The sequence below is a fragment of the Gouania willdenowi genome, chromosome 8 (genome assembly GCF_900634775.1).
Source record: "Gouania willdenowi chromosome 8, fGouWil2.1, whole genome shotgun sequence".
Classification (NCBI taxonomy): domain Eukaryota; kingdom Metazoa; phylum Chordata; class Actinopteri; order Blenniiformes; family Gobiesocidae; genus Gouania; species Gouania willdenowi.
The window spans coordinates 2375680-2399848 of NC_041051.1; the positions used below are offsets into that span (position 1 = coordinate 2375680).

At 39.5% G+C, this 24169-nt stretch overlaps 1 protein-coding gene across 3 annotated transcripts in view; it reads left to right on the top strand.

The window, feature by feature from the left end:
* Positions 1-1281: 1281 nt before the first annotated feature.
* Positions 1282-24169, top strand: part of plppr2a (phospholipid phosphatase related 2a) — a 77709-nt gene continuing 54821 nt past the window's right edge. For 2 of the 3 annotated variants that reach the window (XM_028455573.1, XM_028455574.1), the window contains exons 1-2: positions 1312-1643; positions 11626-11730. In XM_028455573.1, the coding sequence (XP_028311374.1) occupies positions 11662-11730 (69 nt within the window). In that variant the 5' untranslated portion in view covers positions 1312-1643; positions 11626-11661. Of the gene's footprint in view, positions 1644-11625; positions 11731-24169 lie in introns of all 3 variants that reach the window. The other variant, XM_028455572.1, reaches the window with a different exon arrangement.

The following is a 24169-nucleotide window of genomic DNA, read 5'->3' on the forward strand; positions in this document are numbered from 1 at the left end:
AAAAGAAAATTACATATTGCAGCTTTAATTGACAAAGTCCAACATTATTGGTGGAATCCAGAAAGATTAAGCCTCAAAACATCATTCAAGCCTTTAGTCAGATAATGTTTGTCATAAGTGCTTTTGAAGGCTTCACATGTATAGTGACACACAGTCATTTTGTCTGATTAACAGTATTTGATCTAGAATCATTACCTCCGCAAAGAAGGTAACATTTTTAATGGTGTTTTAATTTGTGTGTTTGCAGGATTACATGAAAAGTACTTCACATATTTTTACAACATTTTTAAACAAGGGAGGGAACATTGATCAATATACTAATTCTGAATCAGATTTAAAAATATAAAAAATCCTTATCTCTCACCATTAGCAGCATTTCAAAAATGTATATCTTAGTTCGTAAATAATCGATCATTAGAAATTTGATTAAATTATGTCAGGTGGATTACTCCACCAGGAGAACAAACTCCTCGTATGCTCCAGACCACCGAACCTACTGAAAGTACGTATCTACAATGGTGCAGCCCAGCTATGATGTTAACCGGAGGTGTTCTGCTACTGCAACTGTAATATGGGAGCTACGCTTTAACATGGAGGGGGGAATGGGGGGGGGGTGAGTAGATGGTAACAACACTGCTTAATCCATCGCTCTATACCCAGACAAGCGCACACTGATCATGGTGTTTGCTCGTTCGATGTTTCAGCCGCTTGTTTTCTCAGTGCATGGGTCAACAGATCATCCGCAGTGTCCGCCATGTTGTAAACATAACTCTGAGCTGCCACAGGAAGCAGGAGTGTCCAATTTCATCACGCCACTGAACTCCTTTAAAACGCTTTTACTTGGTTTTATTTTGTGAACCTTTGTATTTTAATCCCCGTTTTTTTATTTCATAGTCACTGTGTTTTTGGCACTTAAAAGATTATGTAAATTACATTAAGAATTGGGAAAACTGTAATGAAAACTTTGGACCACTAGGGGGGGGCAATGCCCCCCCACGCCCGCAAACTACGCGCATGATACCATCATATCAGTAGCAAAGCATAATTAACCTACATCCAGAAGGTGCAGCATAGGAAACAGGCGGGAGCACCGTTCCTTCTACTTACACAGTCCCTCCATCTCATCCCATGCTGAGAACATGTCCGTTCATAAAGAGGAAAGCAATGGATGGAGAGAAGGGACGAAGAAAAACAAGCTTTGAATACAAATGAGCTGACACACATAATGCACATGCACCCTCCCTCCCTCCCACCTCTCTCTCTTTCTCTCTCTTACTTGATCTTCCTCACTCACATACGTCTTCACACTCCCTCCCTCTGCCTGTGCTTCCTTGGATCAGCAGTGCATGAGAGGTGATGATTTCAGCCACTAGATTTATCAGTCTATGGCTGTTGCTGAAGGAGGCTAATTGTGTGTATTTGTGTGTGTGTGTTTGTGTTTGTGGAGGATTTGGATGCTAAGACATCTCCACAATCCCCATCTCTCCGCCTGCTCTCTCAGGCTTCACTGTGGACCAAGAGAGAAGAGGAGAGCGGCTGAGCGGAGAGGAGATCTAACAGCACGTTTACTGCCGTTTTCATACAGCCATCAAAGAGGGAACTGGAGCCCTGACAACTATCCTCTGGGTGACGAGATATCCAAGGTAAGAGGGACTGATGAATGTAGGGATGTAGATTTTTGAGGTTATCATCTCTCGCTCTGTCTTGGATGCTGCAATGTCAGGAGCTAATTTATTCAGCATGTTTTTTGTCCTTAATAGGCATATCTGTGGATGACAAAAGATGTTCCAAACAGTGCTCCAAAATCCTCCAGTATGCAGGGATTCCTGTGCCAAATTTCTGTCTGTAAAAAGGGGATCGCTCTCACTGCCTGAACACTTGAGGCTAAGGTTTAACATTTGAGGCTAATTGGATTAGCTGACAAAAGCAGAGATTTTAAAGAAATATTGGGATGCCTGCAGGGCAAAGTTGTTCCTTTTGCACACACATAAAAAAAAGGAAATCCATAAAAATGCAAAGCAATGGGAGGGAGTCGTGGAGGACAGACGGCTTGCTAAAGAATGACAGATTGCAAAGTAAAGGGTCAACTACAATCATTCTGCTGACAATCCGGGCCATTTGGGAAACAGCAGAGTTGTATCTGTCTGGATGCAGAGCAGAGAAACAGAGGAATGGCTGACTGTCACACCGTTGGTCACTGCAGCTTCTCTCGTGTTGCAGCAGCAGAAATGTGAAAATGGAAAGATTGGGAAAATGCAGAGTGCAGCATCATCCAGATTGTTTTGTGACCAACTGGCCTGGGTCTGTTTGTGAGCATGTGCACAGTGATGTGCGCTGTGTGTCCTGGGGCAGGGAGGAGGGTGGACTGCAGAGGCAGGGCAGAGGACATGGTTGCCTTCATCTCTTACCATTTGACTGGAGTTCTCAGAGCAGCATTGCCTTCTGTGCCAATTCCAATATTTTTACTTTCAATCTTTTCATACTGTATCTTTAAAGTGTGTGTAAGTCTTACTTGTGCCACTTTCTATGATTGATAGATGGAGTCAGATTTGGCCTCTTTATCATCCCACCACAGTTTCATTTGTTTACAAGCTAAACTGTCTCTCAATAGAAATGGAATACAATGAGGTTTGGGTCATGATCAGGGGAGTTTTTGTCTCAAAGTGTTGCCATACGTAACTCATCTGCAACAGAAACAAGTTCAGTTTTATTCAACTGCTACAGAAGTCATACAGAACAAAAATGTCATTTACAATAACAATCTTCAAGAACAATAATATGATGCTACACAAAACCATAGCCTATAATTCCAGCCTCCTGTTTACTCAGATTATATCAATATCTGAAATCTGAAGAATGTTTTTCATTTATTAGATCAATTATCAAACCTGGTATTACTTAGAGTTGGACAAATGTAGAACGTTGGAATCAGCTCATCATGAAAAGCTTTTGGTCATAGTATATAAAGATTCCTGAAACATAATTTCATCACATTTGATTGAAGAAGAGAAAAATTCTGGTTTTCTTTATGGCTTCTTCCAGGTCACCTGAACATCTGCATTGCATCCAGTTTGCAAAACTTTACATTTGGTCACTGAGATGGGGTCTCCAATGGTACTTCTGTGAACCTCAAAGAAGCATTTGACCAAAAGAAAATAATTCCTGACACATATCTGACTTTTTTATTCTTACATTACCTAAAGCTGCTAGATATGTTTTTGTTTGTTTGTTTTATTAGATAAGGAAATAGTGTAGAGCTCATAGTTCTGGTCTTTTTGCCACACAAGGAGGACAGTGATTTACTTGACACTATTTTTGTTGTAGTTTGTTTCCGGTACTCCCTGTGATGTCACTTCACTCTGCCAGACATTGAATGTCGGTTGGATTCAAGTCTTTCCCCAAAATAACCATCTGCCATTTTCAGTGCATTAAATAACCAGAAATGTGTTGGGAAGTCACTTTGTCAGTTTTTTAGGCCAAACAAAATAGAAAGTGTCTATTCATACGGTTGCCATTATCGAATATAACGTTAAATGTGGTGCGTTACATGCATTGATTGAATAAACTGTTATCCGGTAGTGAAGACTTTGTCCACATCCGTTGTAAGCAACTAAAATTTAATGAAGCACCTCACAACGACCCAGTATTTTTCCCTGCCGTGCCCAGTTGTTGTTGTTTGTAACAAGCATTAGGAAACATATCCAGTCGTTTGTTAGAAACGTGGTTTATCCACAGAGAGATCTTCGTTTTGAAAGCATCAATCTTATCACGTTGTTCAAGAACGTTGTGTCTCCTTCCTTGCACAGACACATTTAACGTGTTTAAATGTTCAAAAATGTCAGTAAGGTATTCAACAAGTGCAAGCCACCATTTACTATTATGTAGAAACTATTATAGAAACGGGACTAAACTTTTCCCCTGGAAAGCCAGCGCACCTCAGCATGATACAACACCTGCAAATGTTCACTTCTAAGATGGTTTCCAAATAGCGCATCATTTTAGACGGCTTCATGCTTTCACTTGCCAGCACAAAACACACTGAGGCTTTTGGACTCCTTTGTCCTCAATGTAGGAAAATCCATATTAATGTAGTCAGAGTCGTACTTGCGCTTAAACATGTTGCTAGTGCTATGTTGCTATTGCTATGTTGCTATTGCTATCAAAAATGTAAACATGCATTTTCTTCTACAGCAATGCGAGTGTCCCCACTAATGATACTACCGCCACTACTGTTGCGAAGGGGAACTACATCAACTCTTCATTAAATTTGATGATATTTATTTATTTTTTTCTCTTTGGGGAAAGGCCAGCGACCCACCAAATACAGTCCCGCGACCCACTTTTGGGTCGTGACCCACCAGTTGAGAACCACTGCTCTAAACTACAAAAAGTAACAAAAGACTAAACCTACATGAACACGAAAACAGGACTACCAGAAATCTCCAGCCCAAACTAAAATAAGATGTCAAGTGGGGAGCAGAAGAAACTCCCCACATCTGCTGCTGCTGGTCAAAAGTTATGCCTCCTTTTTCCTGGTCCACTCAGCCCTTTACACGGCTCCTCCTTCCTCTACACCTGATTATTGATCTGAATCAGGTGCGTTAGGTGAGAGGGAGGAAGGGCAGGCTGAGAGGCCATGAAGCACCAGTTGTAACATCTGTGGGACTCCACATCCCACAATGCAATGGGTGAAACGTTTCTGACAATGTCTTCAACCTTCTACATCTTTTTTTTGAGAAAATGATCTTGAATGTACTGATCTGTGAGACCTACACTATTCGCGTGTTCAAAGACCAAATTCTCTGGTCTTTGGAGAGAGCAGACGTGTTTTCATTCGCTCCGATAACACGACCTTGGCTACAGCTGGCTACAGCTGAACAGCCTGAAAAATTGGGCCCAAGACTGAAGGAAAATGGTGAAAAAAACGCAGGGAGGCCCTTCAGAACCCAATTCGGGTTTGGAAGAGGTCAAGAAGATGATACGCGAGGGTCTACGAAACCTATCTGCCGAGAAAAAGTCGTTAGAAAAGACGCTGGAAAACTCACTGGAAAACCTACAAAGCGAAGCAAAGGTACTGAAAGAAAAGAATGAAAGAAATGCTGAAGAGATAAAATTGTTGAACGCCAGGGTTGAACAGCTGGAACAAAAGGAAAGAGAGAAAGATGTCATCATCACAGGCCTAAAGATAAAACCCAGGAGTTACGCGAGTGACGAAGAAACAAAATCGATTGAACAACAGGTCATTGACTACCTGGAGTCGAAGGACATTGTCCTGAACCCTGACAACATCAACTCCTGCCATCTCCTGCCAAAGAAAAATGATAACAGAGCTGTAAAAATAACCTTCACGAATATGAAATTCAAAGGAGAACTACTGAAGCAAGGAAGAAAGCTGAAGGAAACGAAGGTTTTTATTAATGAAAACCTGACAAAAAAAAATGCAAGCATCGCATGGAAGGCACGCCAAATAAAAAGAGGAGGAAAGATTTTAAAGACGTGGACAAGGAACTGCAGAATTTACATCACACCACTGGGAGAAGAGGACGGCAAACCAATCCTCATCAAAACGATGGAAGACTTGGGAAAATACGAAGGATCCACCTAAACAACAACATTACTGATGGTAATCATGGATATGAACCCAGATCTATATAAACACTGGAAACAAAACTCAGACTGTGATTATTTTACGGAGACTGAATTAAATGTGGAAACCAAGAGTAAAAAAGGTCTGTCATTTATTCATTTCAAGTGCTAGGTGGTGGGGTGATTAAGGATTACATTAAATTTAAATTCAAAGTGTTTATTGTCATATGTGCAGTTAGAAACACGTTTTCCTGTACAATGAAATTACTACCTTGCTTATGAACTAAGATATAATAATGTGTTTATACAAGTTAAATCTAACAGTGGAAAATACAACACTGCCAATAGAACTAACAACAGCTGGATTAACCTTGATGTAGAGACAAAACAAGCTGCAAACTTGTGTGTCCAAAAGAGACATTCCCGAGTGTTGACATTATGGATGAAAAGGGAAAAAAAACTTCCAAACACCTTCGAAAGAGGAACTATTCTTGCACTGGAGGAACGTCTGGCAGGGAACAAGGCCAACACGAACAACGATAGCGAGGAGGAGGAATAAAAACAAGACAACACTGACTACAGATGAGAATACACAAAAAAGGACTGTTCAGAACAACTCAAGAATGTTTGACCAGAGAGACATGTAAACCCATGTAAATTTGCGATGGTAAAACAGGGGACGGGACCCAGATAAGCAAACTGCTTCTCTCGTCTCCTTTTTCGGCATGTACAAAAAAAAAAAAAAATGTAAAAAAAAAAAAAAGGAAATGTAACCATGTCGGAAATAAACTGAATAAATAAATAAAAAAATAAAATAAATAAAGCTGCGTGTTTGTTCTGACACGTTTTCGTCATAGATCTATTTGTTTGGACATACATGAACACAGAAATCGCTCTCTGTGGCGGTATAAAACAAGCAGCTCAAGTTTGCTAGAAAAGGTGGTCCCGACTCCCTTCCATTCAACATGTGTAGCAGTTTGTTTGCAGTGAGAGCAGAAACGACACAGCAACCAACCAACACAACTGACTCATAAACGTGGTTCATCCACCAATAAAGGAAGCCAGTGACTCCGGCTGCCAACCGTCAACCACAACAAACAAAACAGTAGAAGAGAAATCTCTGCAGAAAGTGTCCGAATTAATTTTTGTCAGTGATTACTTGAGGTGGTATGCCTTCTTCTCATTAGATGGAGACATTATTTCTAAGCACAGACACTGGCATTTTTTCTTCCAGGATTTCTGACCGATAAGTGAACAGCTACGCTGCGCATGGAATTTGTTTACAACCTCATACCAAGCATCTGCTGCGTGAACATGACCGACCCAAATAAAATATGCAACAATTATGTTAATTTAGCCTTTGAATCGTAAAGCAAAGGAGCCACATGTGTGAATACAGCTTTAAAAAATGTACGGGATCCCTGTTAGCCATTATGTAATGAAAGAGTGATGCCAACTTACTGAATTTTAAGTATGAGTGAATCAAACTATTAAATTACCATTACATAATTGGTCAATTGTGTTCAAAACTCAACCATGATTTCCATTTTCCACACATACTCAACCAGGGACACATTGTTCCTTATTAATCCAATTTTCAAAGAGCATCTTTTAATTTCCACCTACAAAATGGTGCCGCTTTATTCCCACACACACCCAAGGGTAACCTAAGTTTAAGCTTTATTATTCTTGTTCTTTTAGAAAGCTCGTCAGTGTATCATATTCTCTTCATCAGTGATTAATCAATCTAAGTAATTTCTCCCTAAAGACTGCTTCATCACACAAAATCTGAAAAATCTCTTTCTCACCACCACCTTTTTCTCAGCCAAGGGTCTAAACCTGTGGGAAGGAACTGAAGATGCACACATGATCACTTCCCATCAGCATCTGCGGGGGAAGAAGCTGAACCAATTCCTAAGTCAGGCTCTCCTCGTCTTTTCTTCTCACTGATAGTTTCCATTACCTGAGGCTTGTGCTTGTTTCCCCTGACAGCTTCATCAGCTCGTACCACAAACACACACGCACACACGCACGCACACATAGGCCGTTCTAAAAAGTTGCTCTGTTGTGTTTGCATAGCTTCATGTTATATTCATCCCTCAGGCACACTTCTTTCAACAACCTGGAAAAAGACTTTCGACGAGCAAAGCTTTTCAGCAAGTTGCAGAATTCACACCATCAGAATAAGGAACATCTTAACTACTTTGATGGACCAAACAATGTTTGTTTCACAATCTCTGTAGAAAGCTTACAGTTTTTGTTAATTGCTTTAATTTAATTTAATGTAATTTTTCACAACTCCAGATACAAAACTCAAAACAGTCACCACTTGTATCACATACTGTCCAGCGTTCAAAACATTTTATTGTGTATTTTTATCTTTAAAGAACGCTTGCAGTCACAGAATCATTGGTTCAAACAATTCATTGATCGTGAAATACCTTAGGAATATTTCTTTAAATCACCCACACACAACATCCACATAGTTTCACTGTTGTTCGTAAAACCATTAAATAGTGTAGTACAAAATATGTTATACACGTTTTTTTTTTTTTTTTTTCAAAATATGTTTATTAGTTTTCCATTTTAAAATACAATTAACAAAATGGTCATGCTGACATAAACCATGGATGTGATACATGTTTAATTCTTTGCTACACGTATTGTCACTGTAAAAGGATTAGTAGAGAGAATACCACAGACAAATGTATTGATGAACACAAACTAAATGACAACATAGGTTGAATGAAAGTAACAATTACTGTAACAACAAAAAAAGTCCTGCAAAACAAGTTAACGTGTTCCTCAGCTGAAAAAACAAAAAACAAAGCTAAACAAAGGATCAACAATCACTCGTCATCCCCGTTGCAGAAAGTTCTAATGATTGAGGCCATGGTTGATCTTCTTAGGGTGTACTCACTGGCAACCAGGGCCGTTCCTAACCAGGTCTGTGCATGTGTGAAACCATGGGGGGCCATTGTCTGGCCTGCATAGGTGTGAACTACACCACAGGGAGGGATAACGGCCCAATGGTCCTGGAAGAGGTGGTCCAAACAGTGTGCCAGACTGGCACGGTGGGCCGAGCATGCGCATACACAACTCGACTCGATATATATATATATGAACGGCATCTCAGAGAACTCATGAGGCAGAGCGGCGTGTAGCAGCTCATCATCAGGTTCAGGTATTTCCGAGGATATAAATACATATTGCTGGTATATTAACCCATATAAACCAAAAAACGTGTCCTGTTCTCAAAATACCAGTAATATGTTACACATTTGCAGTAGTAAAATGTCCCATTTCCATATTTTTTTGGTTTATATGGGTTAATATACCAGTAAAATGCGTTTATATGCATATTTGTGCCCTTGGAAATACCTTGGAATTCTGGGTTTTACTCGAACCCCTCATCATCACGTCTCTGCAGAAGAAGACCCTCTGCTGCACCTCAGCACTTTAACAACTCACTAATTTCACAATTTAAATACACTATTTCTACTTTTGTTTGTCTACAGTATACATGTCTACACATTTATACTGTATGTAATGCACATGCAGGATGATGTGTAACAATAATCAGTAAAAGTAAATCATCTTTATTATGTATTATAAAAATCTGTTCTTGAAACAAATCATATAAACCTTCCTTAAGTCTCTAAATGATTGAAACGATGAAAAACATCTCCTAGAAAATAAAATTACAGAAGATTAAATAATAATTTAATATACATTTCAATAAATAAGTGCATCCCATGTTGACTCTGAGCTTTATTCTGTCTGTTGTCTGTAGAAGTGATGGGTCTAGAACAGATGATGGAAACTAGGATCAGGTCATGGTTTTAATGTCCAGGGAGGGGCGTGTCCACTCTGTATGGACTTAAAGAAGAAGAAATAAAAGAAGAGTTAGATAATGTCATGTTCATCAAAAGGAAAACTGAAAGTGATGGAGATAAATATGCTCAGATGGACACACACACGCACACACGCACACACTAGGTTTAAACAAACACACAAATACTCTGTCCTAAACTGTCTCACACATTAAAAGCATCTATTTACACTTATATTAATGTACACAAAGACTACCTCCACAAAATCAGAACGACATTTATTGATCCAGAAATTAAACTGATCTTTACCTTTATAGGCTCAGTTTCCTCCTTTGTTTTCAGATCCATTTGAACCTCCATTCATGGTGGTTTTTATCAAGAGAGTCTTTCATTTTTAATAAATCCACCATTATTTGGTCTGTTTTAATCTCTTTCTTTCTTTCTCACTCACTTGGTTCTTTCTGTTCCTTGTGTCGATTTCGTCAAAACAAAGCAGCATCTTTCATAAAATGGTGGAATTTCTCAGATAGAGCAAATACGAGCAGAGTTACCCAGAAACCCAGTTTGTTCGTATAATCCAGCCGTGAAAAGTGCACGTGTCTGGGTAAATCTTGACGTATAGTTACCCTACGCAACAGAAGATATGAAATTAACAGCATGTACTGTCAACAACAAACCCAGAGTCGCTTAATGATGACGTAATTCCATATGTGTGTCATAAAATAACATGATGACGAGTTTGTCTGTGGGAACCGAGTTGAGCTGGTGATCACGTCCGTTCTACCGAGCTAGAAAAGGGACAGGGGGGGGAGGGGGCGGATTTCCTCCTGTGAGCTTGGAACGGCCCAAGCAGGGCCTAAGGTTTGGTTGTATCATTCTCGCTGCCTCAATCACTGTCATGCCATGATCTACAACTATTTCTCTAATCTCATTGGAGACTCTTTGCCGTTGTTGTCTGGGTCCTTGTCCTCGACCTCGTTCTCCCCACACCTCTCAAACGGGGCCCATGACCACCTATCAAATGGGATGCTCGTCCTCTGCCATTCCTTTGACCATGTCTCCCTCCTCTTCTTTCTTCTACTTGACCTCTATGGTGCCCACCTGCCTGCTCCATGTTGTATCCCTACAGGTGTTGTTGTGGATGCCACTTACCAATACCACAAGGTCAGATCAATCATCAGTAACAAATCGGTGCCACAGGTGGTGTCAATGACTGTCGTCATCCTGAAACTTTCATGTTCTGAACATGCTCATCCTCAGTTTCCATAAAACTATGCTTTCAGAGCAACAGTTACTTGTCATTTTGAGCAGTTCTGTCAAATGATAGTTCGATTATTGCAATGAAATTAATAGACAGTCATCTCAAATGTTATGTGTGAATTGCATTTTGAAATGTTATACTTTGATGTTAAGTTGTGTCATTTTGAACAGGTGACTATAGTTCAATGGACAAATGATCTTTGGTTTATGTGAATAATTCAAATAAACCAAAAATAATTTGATTCAGTGAATTGTGTCTACGAAATTGGTTTTGAAACTAGTGTCAAACCTATTGACAAAAACTATATATATATATACATATAAATCGATCTTGCATGTTTTGTGCCCGCCAACACTATTTCCTAATTTTTTATTGCTGCTTGGAATGACTTGTATCCATGCTTCTTGTAGTTAATACAGACCCTTTCCAAAAAATTTGAATATCATGGAAAAGTTGTTTAATTTCCATAATTCCATTCAAAAAGTTAATTTTTCACAGATTATAGATTCAGGGCCCACAATTTAAACAGTTTCAAGTATTTATGTGTTTATTTTTACACAATTTGGGCTTCCAGCTTATAAAACCCATGAAAACAGGAATTCCAAAAATTTGAATACTGTGAAGAAATCACCAGAAGTTTTAGGACAGGCTCTGCTGTTGCACGACAAGGCTTGAGTCAGTCTCAGCTCCCAAAGGCATTCTTTCAGGTGCATTCAAGGTCCTCTACGACAAACATCCATGTCTTTATGGACTTTGTTCTATGCAGCGGTGTGAACAGAAAGGTGTTCTCGGTCTGCGGTTCATGGTGTCTTTCAGAAGTTGGTTAAAGAAGCAGAAACAGAGCAGCCTATCAGAGACCTGGTGACCAAGTTACCATCTGGTCTAACTCTGTAATTGTTACACTGTAGTAATAAATCCAAATGAACAAATGTTTTTTTCTTGCAGTGAACGACAAAGCTTTGAGTGCGTACGGAGAGAAAAATGGCTGCAGAGGAAAAAGCAGGTGTGAAGAGCAGCAGCTCCATTGTTCCCTGCTTCCTGTTTGTGGAGGTAAGACTGCAGTGTTTCCTCATCTAACAATGTGACATAATACAGGCCAGTTCACATTCTTTTTTTTTTTTTTGCTTAGTGTTAATAACTTTTCTGATGGGATGAAAAAAGATGATAAAGAGTTGTTAACTTTTAATTTCCTCTGTATTTTAGCCACTCTGTTGGCAGCTAGGAGAAAAAAAAAAACTGAGTTAATGACTTTGATTCTGACAATCAGTTTAAAGACATAAGCAGCTGCACAGGATGATGGGACTCCCGCCATGCTTCAATTTTTAATGACAGAAAATATTTACAAGCGTAAGTTTTTGTCTGAAATTGTGTCACTGCAGTTCTATTTTGATTTCATTAAAAATGAATTTTTATTTATCCTTGTAAGCAGTGGTATGGACTTTCTGTCATCTGGTTGTGGAGTTGCTGGGCTTTTGCTCATTTTTGATCAGATGTGACAAGATAAACTTTATTTTCTGACTTAAAGCACTGACAGAAGTTCTTTTTTAAATGACCATAGCTGTTACAGTTCAATGTGGGTGTGGACACTGAATGCAGAGAGAGAAGGAGGCAGGATCAATGCATAGTGTTCTTAGAACCAGTCCATCCTTTATTATTGAAACAAAACAAAACTTAAATCCAATAAGACAGTGAGGTACAGGGAGCAAAGACCAGACGCAGCAGGACACAATGATCCCACAGTCATACTGTGTCCAAGCACTAAATAGTGAGGGAACCTTGATTGGGAATGGGCCACACCTGGGTGGAAACATGAGGGAGCTAATCAGGCACCAACCAAGCACACAGACATCACTGGGGGGTGGAGCCACAAGCAGGAACACCTGAAACACAGACAAGAGTTAAACACAAGACCAGACTCAAACCGAATAAACAAAGACACAGAATAACTTAAAAAAGGACCCCAAGGGTTAAATAAACAGAACCTGACACGTAGCAAAAATAAATACACTCCAGTCAAACCCATATAATGAAGATTCATGTTTAACAAAACATAAAGAGTTGTTTTACACATTTTAGATTTACCTGAGTGGATTCCTGTACTTAGCATACCTAACTTCTATCACTAATACAATTTTTATTTTACTCATTTCCACACCCAACTAGGATTTAAAGGAGCAGAGGGCAGGATCTAGAAATCAGACTCTATAATGACACCTCGGTGGTTAGTGTAACTACAGCCTTGAGACAAGCCGCAGCAGGAGCTGTTTAGGAGCACAGCTGATTAGATACTGTAACTAGAGGATGGATACCCGACCAGAGCCCAACGGGACCCCACGGCACCGGACGGGTTTGGGTTCGGACAGATGATTAGAACTGGTATGACAAGCTGTTTTAACATTTAATAAGTAGCGGTACTTGTAATTTTGACATGTTGTAATTCCATGTCCACATATCCATAATGTCATTTTGACTAGTTGCAATTCTAATTATTGAAATCTACAATTATATTCTCACTAGTTACATTATTAATTGTAGATATCAACAATTCAATTCTCACTGGTGGAAATTGCCATTGTAGAAATCTGAAACTTCATTACAACTAGTTGAAATGTCCCATTGACTTCTATTCAAATTTAATTTCAATCAATCAATCAATCAATCAATCAATCAATCAATCAATCAATCAATCTTTTATATGTATAGCGCCAAATCATAACCAATGGTATCTCAAGACACTTTACAGTAGAGCAGTCTTAAGGACGGACTCTTCATTTTATGGATACACACATGCATATATACGTATATACACATACATATGTATCCCACACCCAACATGAATTCATCATGGCGGCAAGGAAAACCTTCTGTTAAGCAGCAGGAACCTTGTGTGGATCCCATTCCTATGATGAACAGCCATCCACGTTATTTCAGAATGTAATTTCAGATATCTACAATTCAATTTTGACATGTTACAACTCCGAGGTCACATATTCATAATATATTTTTGACTAGTTGCAATTGTAATTGTTGATATCTACAATTAAATTCCCACTAAAAACAATGTTAATTGTTGACATTAACAATTACATTCTTACTAGTCATAGTGTTAATTGTAGATATCTACAATTGCTCTTACATTTCAGATATCATAAATTGAATTGTAGATATCTGAAATTCTGACTAGTTCTGTAACTAGAGAGAATGTAATTCCATCCATCCATCTTCATACCCGCTTATTCCCGTTTATCAGTGTCGCGGGGGTCTGCCGGTGCCAATCTCCGGCTCTCATAGGGCGCTGGGCGGGGGTACACCCTTGACAGGGCGCCAGTAGATGGACTTGAGAATGTAATTTCAGAATGTAATTTCAGATATCTAAAATATAATTGTTACAAGTAACACATTTATGTTAGTGTAGGAGGATGAGTTATTATTAATGGGTTATATAACTAAGAATATTAATTATGATTATTAATATTACTTCAAATTTTGTGGGGTGCCACTCCTTTTAACAGGAGAAATATGTCTAAGTTTTTAGACTAAACTCATCAATGTGAAACCAGGGAAAAGTGAATTCTAACAGTAACATCTACACCATAATCACAGCTTTAATGAATCAGAGGAATCAAATATTATGTTTAACCTTTTATTCAAAAGTCAACAATTAACACAGTCAAAATATCAATTGAAATGGGATACTTAAATTATGATAAAATGCATTTCTAGGCTAATAAAAGTGAGGATTATATGTAATAAAGTGAAATCACTATTCTAGGAGAATGCTAGTCTACTAAATATTGAATAAAAATGCAGGATACATATTCGAATAATAAGAATAAAATCATAAAGAGAGCTCATAAAACAAAGAGAGGAAGACAGACAGGGGAGACGAACAAACATGAATGAGATGAACTGTGTGTGGAACATGTTGTGAGTGTGTGTAAGTGTGTAGTTATGGAAGTATGTATGTGATCTATTGTGGATGAAGTTGCTGATGAAAGTTCATTCAGGTACCTTGAAGATGATGTCAGGGTTGGACCTGGAGGTGCTGTTTGAAGAAATGCAGTAGGACGTGCCACCGTTGAGTTCTGTTGCATATCAACAGAGTATAGCCCCTTCAGCCGTTCCAGGTGGTTCTGGCCTTCACAGCTGGGTTAGATTATGGCTCGTGGCTTACCACAGTGGGTCGCGGGCTGGGCTTCTTTCGGCTGTTACGCACGTCACTAGATGCTGGATTCGTCCGAACCAGGCAGTTGTTGGTTCCAAAAATCTAACTGTTTCAACTAAAAATAAAATGAAATAAATGAAAAGGTGGGGAAGGGAAACGCGTTGAGTATGAAACGCCAGCGTCCCAAAACTGAAGTTAGGAGCGGTTTTCTTCTTTTTAAAAGCTTATCTTTGGGACTTGCCTCCCAAGAAGGAAACTTCGTTGATTGGTTTAAAGTTGCCAGCATCTCAGCTGGATGTCTGTGGGTGTGTCTGGGGTGTGTGTTTATGTGAGACAAAGACAAACAGGAGGGATGATTCCTAGATTTACACATAAACCATAATAATGAGTTCAGCATATTCAAATAATCTTTTCAACATCATATCTTGAAATATCATGTAATACGAAAGAGTTTGATACCAAACACGACTGGAAAATAGCCTAGGATCACTTTAGGAACCGGTTAATGAATTTTACTTGTAATTACTCATAAACATAAATGTCAAAAATCATGTTATGCCTCTTCTTTACTATATGGTTGCAGTAGATACCTCAAACTAACTTTTGTGCTGTTTTCTGGTATTTTAAGCACTTTTTAAATGATGGAACATTTAAAATAACATTCTGTGGGTATTAAATTATCTGAAAAGACTGGAATAGGACAGACAACATTTGCAAATTCAATTTCTGTAGAAACCATTCCAGTAATGTTTTCATTTGTAACTTTTCAAACATAATACAATTTCTTTGCTCTCCCTTCTTCACTGGGACACATCTCAGAGAAGAGGCCTGGAAAGTGTCCTTCTGTGACATCTCATCACAGGGGGTCAGGGGTCAGTGGGACAGTTCTGTGATCTTACAGCATCCCAAAAGTATCTGTTTGTAAAGGAGGGAGAAGACGGATGTTCTTCCCCCGTGTGGAGTCATAAAAAGAGTTCGTACTGAATATTTCAAAGAGTTGGGTCAGTCTTTTCGGCTATGGTATTGGGTTCAAAGGCCGCATAGTGGGGTTAGCTATGCACCTCAGAGTTGCGGGGGCAGTTATTGTGTAAACAGTTTGTGATAAAGAAACAGGCTCCTTGGTTAATTCCTGCTAGGAAGAGGGTCTTTAGGCTTGATGTGGTTTGGTTCCCTACATTAGATATCTACAATTCATTTTATAACTAGTCTGAATTGAATTATAGATATCAAAAAAGAGACTTTCCACTAGTTAAAACAACATATCCGATTAAATGTTAAGCATTAAATGCTAGCATGCCGTTTTAACATCTAATCTAATATGTTGAACATATCAATTGCAATTGTTGTTATGTGGGCGGGGCATCACACATCCAAAATGCATGCATATTGTAATAAGGCACGAAAGCCAAGGACAGAGGAGGAGGAGGAGCTAACGAGCACAACGGAGCAGGAAGCGGTTGATGCTGATACAGTGTCTGTGCTTGTGACTGAATGTTTAATGTGATTAATTAGAGTCAAACGGAGTTATTACAGAACGGTAACATCAACATTGTACACTGTACATCATACAGACGCCGGTGTCATCGATCCTGACATTTCTCTGATCCACAGACGTCTGTCTCTGAATGTCTCAGTACAAAGTCGGTCAGTAAATCTCGTTAGGTTGACGATCGAGGCGTTTATGGCGTACAGTTCTGTCTGACTGCACACAGCTGTGTATAATATACTGTATGTCAGTTTAATGACAAAACATTTACCTTTATTTTTATTCATAACGTGCTCTATCCTGTTTTCCTCCTTCTGCTCCACTTCAGGCAGCAGTGACCGGCATTTGATGAATAAGTTAGGCGGGTCGATTTTAAAATCAACCAATCACAATCACATATTCAAAATTAATTTGACCCCTCCCACATATCAGATTAAATGTCAAAACAGCGTGCTAGGCAAGACATTTTGACATTTATTTGGATATGTCCCACATATCCAGGATGTAATGTTAATATCTAAAATGGGGAAATAAACTTTCACTAGTTACAATGGTTTTTTAACATGTGGTAATTGAATTGTAGATATCTATAATTGTTATTCTTACATGTGAAAAAGGAATTACTGATATATTTAAATAAGTTTTATCCTTATTTTTGAGACATGAATTATGTAAATAGAGTCTCTTGCGTGCACTGTGCCCCTGTTTGTGTTTCACTTTCACTTATTACTCGTGCACTGATCTGATGTTGACATTAACAGTTGTTTGTTAATAAAATCGCAGCGTACCACTAAAACAGACGTGATCATGTCATTTCTTTAAGAAACAAAGAGGTTTTCACTGCTGTGTCGGACTCGGACGAGAAAATAAGGCCAGCACTCAAACTGTGACATGGTTATTTATTTACTCTCCGTTCATGTGACTGTTTACAGTATCTGTGCACATGCCGCTGCGTACGTCTGTGGAACCAAACAGTAGTTTAGTCCACTGTGATTGTCTTCTTTCAGCCTCCAAGTCGTCTTCTTCTCCTCATTCTTCTTTATTTCCGGCGCTCTAGAGTCATTTGACCTCACGGCTTCAGAACTGCACGGAAAATTTGTGCCTGGAACAGCAGAACAAAATGCATCACACAACCATTAGCATTAAAACACTTAAAATTATGTATATTTTTGCACGCATCCTGCCCTATATGCACCTTTAAACAGTTTTGGTGGCACAATAAACTGTGAAAAACAACAACTTGATTTCACTTTGTTTAACTCCAACTCTTTATAGTTGTTTGGTGCTTTAAAATGGCTTTTATGAAGCTGTTTTATGATAAAATTAGAAGAAGGAAATCAGTTGTTCAGCATACAGGTCAGAATGATGTTCTTCTTCAATTGTTTCCTTGTTTTAAAAAGTAAATTGAATTCTGTAAATTAACATTTTGGTGTATTAATTTAATATGACTTCAGAGGAGGCAAACCTGCTCTGATCTGAGATTCGACTTTCCTCACCTCTCTCAGCCTCAGTGGTAAATGTTTCAGTGTTGGACTGTGACCAGATGTTCTCACTCTCTGCGTCACGTCCTGCTTTGTTCGCCACTAGAGGCAACAGCAGAGCATCTATCTATTAAAGCAAGGTATCTCTGTGTGTCTGTGCCTCAAATATCTCTAGTGTTCAGGAACAGACAGAGCTCATACTTGCTACATAAATGCAGCTTGATTTAAAGCTGTGCGACGTGGGATTTGTTTGGACTGAAATAGTCCATTTAATGATTCATTTCATTTAAAAAAATCACAATTTGCCGGAGTCTATAGTCACGTGACACACTACAGCCAATCACTACACACCATGTGTGCACTACAGCCAAATGCGCACCTGAGCCAGCAAACACTGCACATGTTTGTGTGTGCATGCATCATTTTGACTGTTTTAAAACTTTTTAGCAGCTTTTACATAGTCCCAGTGTGTGCATCCAACCACCATCACTGCAGGCAGAGAGAGAGAGAGAGAGCAAGCGTTGTGCCCACACACACACACACACACACACACACACACACACACACACACACACACACACACACACACACACACACACACACACACACACACACACACACACACACACACACACACAGTCACATTAAGGAAGGTTGTGGTCATTATACAGGGTGGATTAAATAATGAATAATGGATTGTTTTATCCCGTTCTTCTCTGTGTTATTATCACATTATAAAAAAGTTTAAAAATAGCAGGAATTTGTGCTGGTCTCAAACGGTCTTGACGGAAAATCCCGAGTCTGAGACAAGATCGAGTCAAAATGCTTCAGAGTCGGAGACGAGACCGAGACCTTTAAAATTTGGTCTCGAGACCAAGACGTGTCTGGACTACCACAACACTACCATAAACTCCTGTTGATTATCAACACTGAGTCACATATGATACAGATTGGGAGAACCTGTCCATAACTGTTGCTGTTGCTAAGCAGATATGTAACATCACAAAGCTTTTATTCATCTCCAGACTTTTTATTAAAAGGGCCCATGTTAAGCTAAATCAACTTTTCTGTACTTTAAACATGATAAAGTGCTATTAGGGCTTCGTACACATCTACGTCCAAAGTGTTTTTTCTCATTCGTTTGAGAAAATAAACCTCAAATATTATGTTTTTGGAGTTCTTAGAACAAATGAAGATGGGTGAAAAACAGCATGATATGGGACCTTTAAGGTTGTATTTGGACTTCTCCCTTTTTGAATATTGAATTAAACAGTTTTTTTTGTTCCTCTTCTCAGGATTATATCTACTGATTGTCTTCTACGATGGTGTTTTGAATTCGGATTCCAGCAAAGGTTTAAAGTTGCCGGCGACAATCCCAAACATTTTTAAAACTGTACCTGTATTTCATCCACTGGTGGGTAGAGAGAAGTAAAAGTACTGTTACTTCCTAATATAATTACTCAAGTAGAAGTAAAAGTACCCAGAAAAATAAGTACTTGAGTAAGAGTACATGGTACCTTGTTAAAAAAAACTACTCAACTAGTGAGTAACTTCAGATTCAATTTATTACTTCCAAAATCAACCATCACTCCCTGAATGAGAGGCTTGGATACATTCAGTGGGAAAAACATAGAATGCATTAAAAAAAAACTGAATGAACATAATAAAATGTGTATATCAGTGGTTCCCAACCTTTTTCTTGTTGTGACCCAATTTTTATATCACACATTTCTGGCCACCCCAGATACTTTTTTTTGTTGTTGCTAAAATTAGTTTTTTGATCATGTTTTTTTTTTTTACTGTGTTACAAATAAAAAGTAATAAGGATTAGTGCACAAAGTGACATTATGCGCATGCTCAGTAATTTTTCATACTGCATTTTATTTGAACTACATTTATATTAGAGAAGGTGAAATAGAATACAGTTGTTTGTTGTGTGTGGTGTTTTAATTTGAAAAACAATAATACATATTTAAGATCTTTGAGCTTTCTGCCTCTTCTTGCACTGTATGTCTAATTCTGTGATATTATGCAACAATTTTTTAATTGTGCAAAATAGATAAATAAAAATTAATTCTTTAAATGTTTTAAATAATATTTATCGAAAAAACAAGGAACGTCTGTGTGTTTGTGTGCGTGTGTGTGTGTGTGTGTGTGTGTGGAGCAAATCTGGAAAACTCTGGATTCTCTGTGGTGCCGTGCATGGAAGCTAAGCTCTGACCACTCGGTTCAAAGGTAAAAAATGATTTTTGTTTTTTAAAGAAAGACAGCCGAATTGTACATAATACTTTAATTTACTTACTCACTCATGTAGTTTGGAGCTTTATGTTTTGTTTTGCACAGTTTTGTTACTTTTCCGATTGGCGCTACAATGTCAATGGAGTTTTGTTATCAGCGTCTCAAACATTTCACGGGAACACACACACACACACAAGGTATTTATTTATTTATAATAAAAATATACTAAATGAGTAAAATAAAACAAAAAACTAAACAATATTTATACAAAAAGTACACAAAATGACCCAAGAATCACTCTATAATGGCAACCAAAAACAGTTATACAAAAAATGCACAAAAAGACAACTGAAAGATATAAAAAACACACAAAATGACTCAAAAAACCATGCATTACAGAAAAATACACCAAACAACAAAAATATAAAAATGACTCAAAATACACAAAACTAAATATTTATACAAAAAATACACAAAATGACAACAGAATCACATTAGAAACAGAAAGATACAAAAATACACATAATGACTCCAAAAAACATACATTACAGAAAAATACACCAAACAAAAAATAGAAAAGTGAGTAAAAAAAAAAACCAACAACAACAAACACATTTATCATGTTCATGTCTCATAGAATTAAACCAGGTAAATCACACACACTATTTTACTTTACACCCACAAAGAAAACACAGTATGTACACCTCTGTGTATATCCAACCTTCAAACACATACTCATTTGGCCATAATTGACAACTCAATATTTATACAAAAAATACACAAAATGACAACAGAATCTCACTCCAATGGCAACAAAAAACTATAATTATACAAAAACACAACACCTAACCAAAAAATATAAAAATTAGTAAAAAAAAAAAACAACAAACACATTTATCATGTTCATGTCCCATAGAATTAAACCAGGGAAATCACACGCGCTGTTTTATTTTGCACCCGCAAATCAACCCCTTTATAACACTACAGAGTACAGAATATGTACACCTCTTTGTACATCCAACCTTCAAACACATACTCATTTGGCCATAATTAACTCTACTTAAGCTCCCACATCAATGCATACTTCCGACGGGCACTGTACTAGTTATTTTAATACTAGTTTATTTTAATATTACTAGATGCTTCAGGTGACCCAATTTTATTTCACTAATTCTGAAATAACCTCATTTACAACAAGGCAAGACACAAGTAACTTTGGAGCATTTAATTCATCCCCTTGCTGATAAGATAGCGTGATATGCTTGGTATGTGTTTAATCCTTAGGTTCTCTAGTTTCATATGATATATGTATAGTACCTTACGTTGCATTAAAACTGGGCCCAGTACACCCTCAACAGAGGGGTGTTTATCTGCTGCGTATATACTGTAGGTTATCTCACTCCATATTAGCAAATTAGCATTGCTATCATGAGTAACATTTCAGCCTACTTACATCATGTTTTCTCAAACATGGAGGAGAGACTCAAGGTAGGAAATAGAAAGCGTGGGGAAGAATTGATTATTTCAAAGTGAGAGGTATAATGGTGGTGGCTGTGGACAGAAGGAAGGAGTGAGTGGTAATACCTAAAACAGGTATTTGGGATCAACGTGTCTAAAGTTGGACCCAAAATAGAAGCAACGCCAGGAGCAGCCCACCCAGGGACAACGACCACATCCCCAGCCACCTAGGGCTCCAAGGGGATGCTGCAAGTCGCCACGCCGGCCCCCAGGCGCACCGATCAAGCCCCCCAAAGCGCCCCAGATCACCTTTTATTGATGCAGCCCACGCGATGAGTCTTAGTTATTGCTAAAGTCAGGCCCCTCCCCAAAGGTCCAGCCAGGCCGCTACACCAGCATGCGGCACAGCCCCGAGGTGGCAGAAACGCAGACCCTGTCCTTGCATGGTACCACCCAAGCAGGGGCCACCCTGCGCCGCACCCACAGGCATGCAAGGGTGCGGACCACGCCAAACCGCCCAAACCGACCCAGCCAGCCGGCTTAACCCGCCGGATCCCAAGAGCACCCCCCAGGGACTGAGAACCTCCAGGGACAAGCATCCGAGCAAAACCCCCCTTTGGGGTGCCCCCCCATTCCAACCAACTAACCGGCCACAGTCCAGCAAGACACCGGACAGCGCAAGACACTGGACAGCGCAAGCCACGGGGCAATGCCCCCCACTGGATGCACAGGCAACCGGCGGCTGCCAGGAAGGAGGCACTCCAATGGCATACATCCCGTGCAGAACAGCAGCCCCCAGCTAAGGGTGCCCCGGACCCACCCACTGGTCCGCAGATAGCAGGACAGGTCCACCAGGCGGCCGGCAGCAACTTCAACCATCGGAACAGCTAGTGAAGCCCCCCAGCAAACAGCATCATCCCTATGCGCCAAGAAACCCACCACACTGGCGCGGCAAGCCCCCCCGGGCCCACACATTGCAGGGGCCGCTCCCAAAGCAACCAGGAGATGAGACAAGCACCAAGCCACACTTAAAGGGAAGAAGCACCCCCACGCCCCGTCAGGCCGACATTGCCCGAAGAGATCCTGCAACACCACCCCCACCGCCCACTGACCGCACCATCCTGATGTATTTGTACTCTGCACGGTGGCCCAGTCATCAGCAGAGGGGCCGGGCCCCGACAGGCCCAAATGTGTGAACCTACCCACCACCCTAATATGGTGCCTCTCCATTCCTCAATGGAGAGACACTTCCCTATCCCCTGTGTGAATGTGTGCGTCTAGTGAATGTATGAGGTGCAATTAAAAGAAAGGGGATGGAGGGGAGCGGTGCTCCCCACCCATGTTGATGACCAAGTCCACTTGGCCACTACCTACTACCCAAAATTACATACATACATACATACTGTACGTGCAACTATAGTGACGCTGTCAGCATCAGCAGGAGCATACTCTCATCCCATCTCATCTGTGCTCTCATCCCAGTGTGTGTGTGATAAATTCAGAAATACGTCTGAAACATGTGTGCTGTAATAAAGTGAAACTGATCAGAGCACTGTCCATTCATCATCCCATGGATTAATATTGTATAATCTAATGCTTTCATGCATTAACATTATCAGCAGCTTCCTGCCTATGTTCTTTAGTTAGTACTTTAATCAGGTACTGAGATAGACTTACGTGATTCACCGGAGGGATCACAGGTGACTTTATTGTTATTCATTTCTTGACCTGAGCATGCCCAAGGATGATCGTCCAGTGCTTAAAGCACCACCTCTGGTGGGATGAAATGGAAGTTTGGTTATGTAAAGCCTGTTAATGGGGATAAATCCAGGCTTCACTTATCTAGCTTTGTAGTACAGGCCCATAGTCTACAGGTCATGATCTGGAATTGGTGGTTGTTTTTTGTTGAGTTCAGGTTGATGTTTACTTATTTATTTATTTTAGGTTTTGTATAGTATACTTTTCCAGCATTCTGTAACATTGCAGATTTAAGTCTGTTTATTTTTTTGTACTCATGTCAGTTCTGCTAATTCTTAGGTAATATTTTCCAGTCTGTGTCTTCACTCCCTGTCCTATAAACATTTGTGTGAGAATTCCTACTCAGGTGTTTCAGGTGCATCAGTTAATTACTTTCCCTACTCCTTAAGGTTTGTCCAAGCACTGAGTGAGTGTTGCCCCCAATTTCCACCGCATCTGACACTGCTGCAGAGCCACAACGCAGCTCATAGGTTTAAAGAGCATCCGAATCTGCTCCACAACAGCTGCGTAACTTCTGCAGCATGTCAGAGCCCTCTGCAGCAGTTCAACAAAGATAAGCCTCGGCAGAACAGGAAGTAGTGCTCAGACAGAATAAAATATCCTGTTTATTTTCAAAATAAAACACTGTGTTCAAGGTGGATCTTAATTCCATCCATTTACAAGCGGGTCTGTAAATTCTGCTCCTCTCCAAGGACACAGTGAACTGTTTTTATGGCTTTGCACAATCTCCCAAGTCCTTACTGCAACGGATTAGCAGCAAAAACAGAGGTGGTGGTAATTGAAGGACTGCAGATTGTTCTGCAGTTACGCAGCAGAGCAGTTTTGGATCCAGTGAAAATCTGGCGTTAGTTCAATGTATTGCTGTCCTGAAGCCTCAACCATGTGACAAACATGGTTAAATTA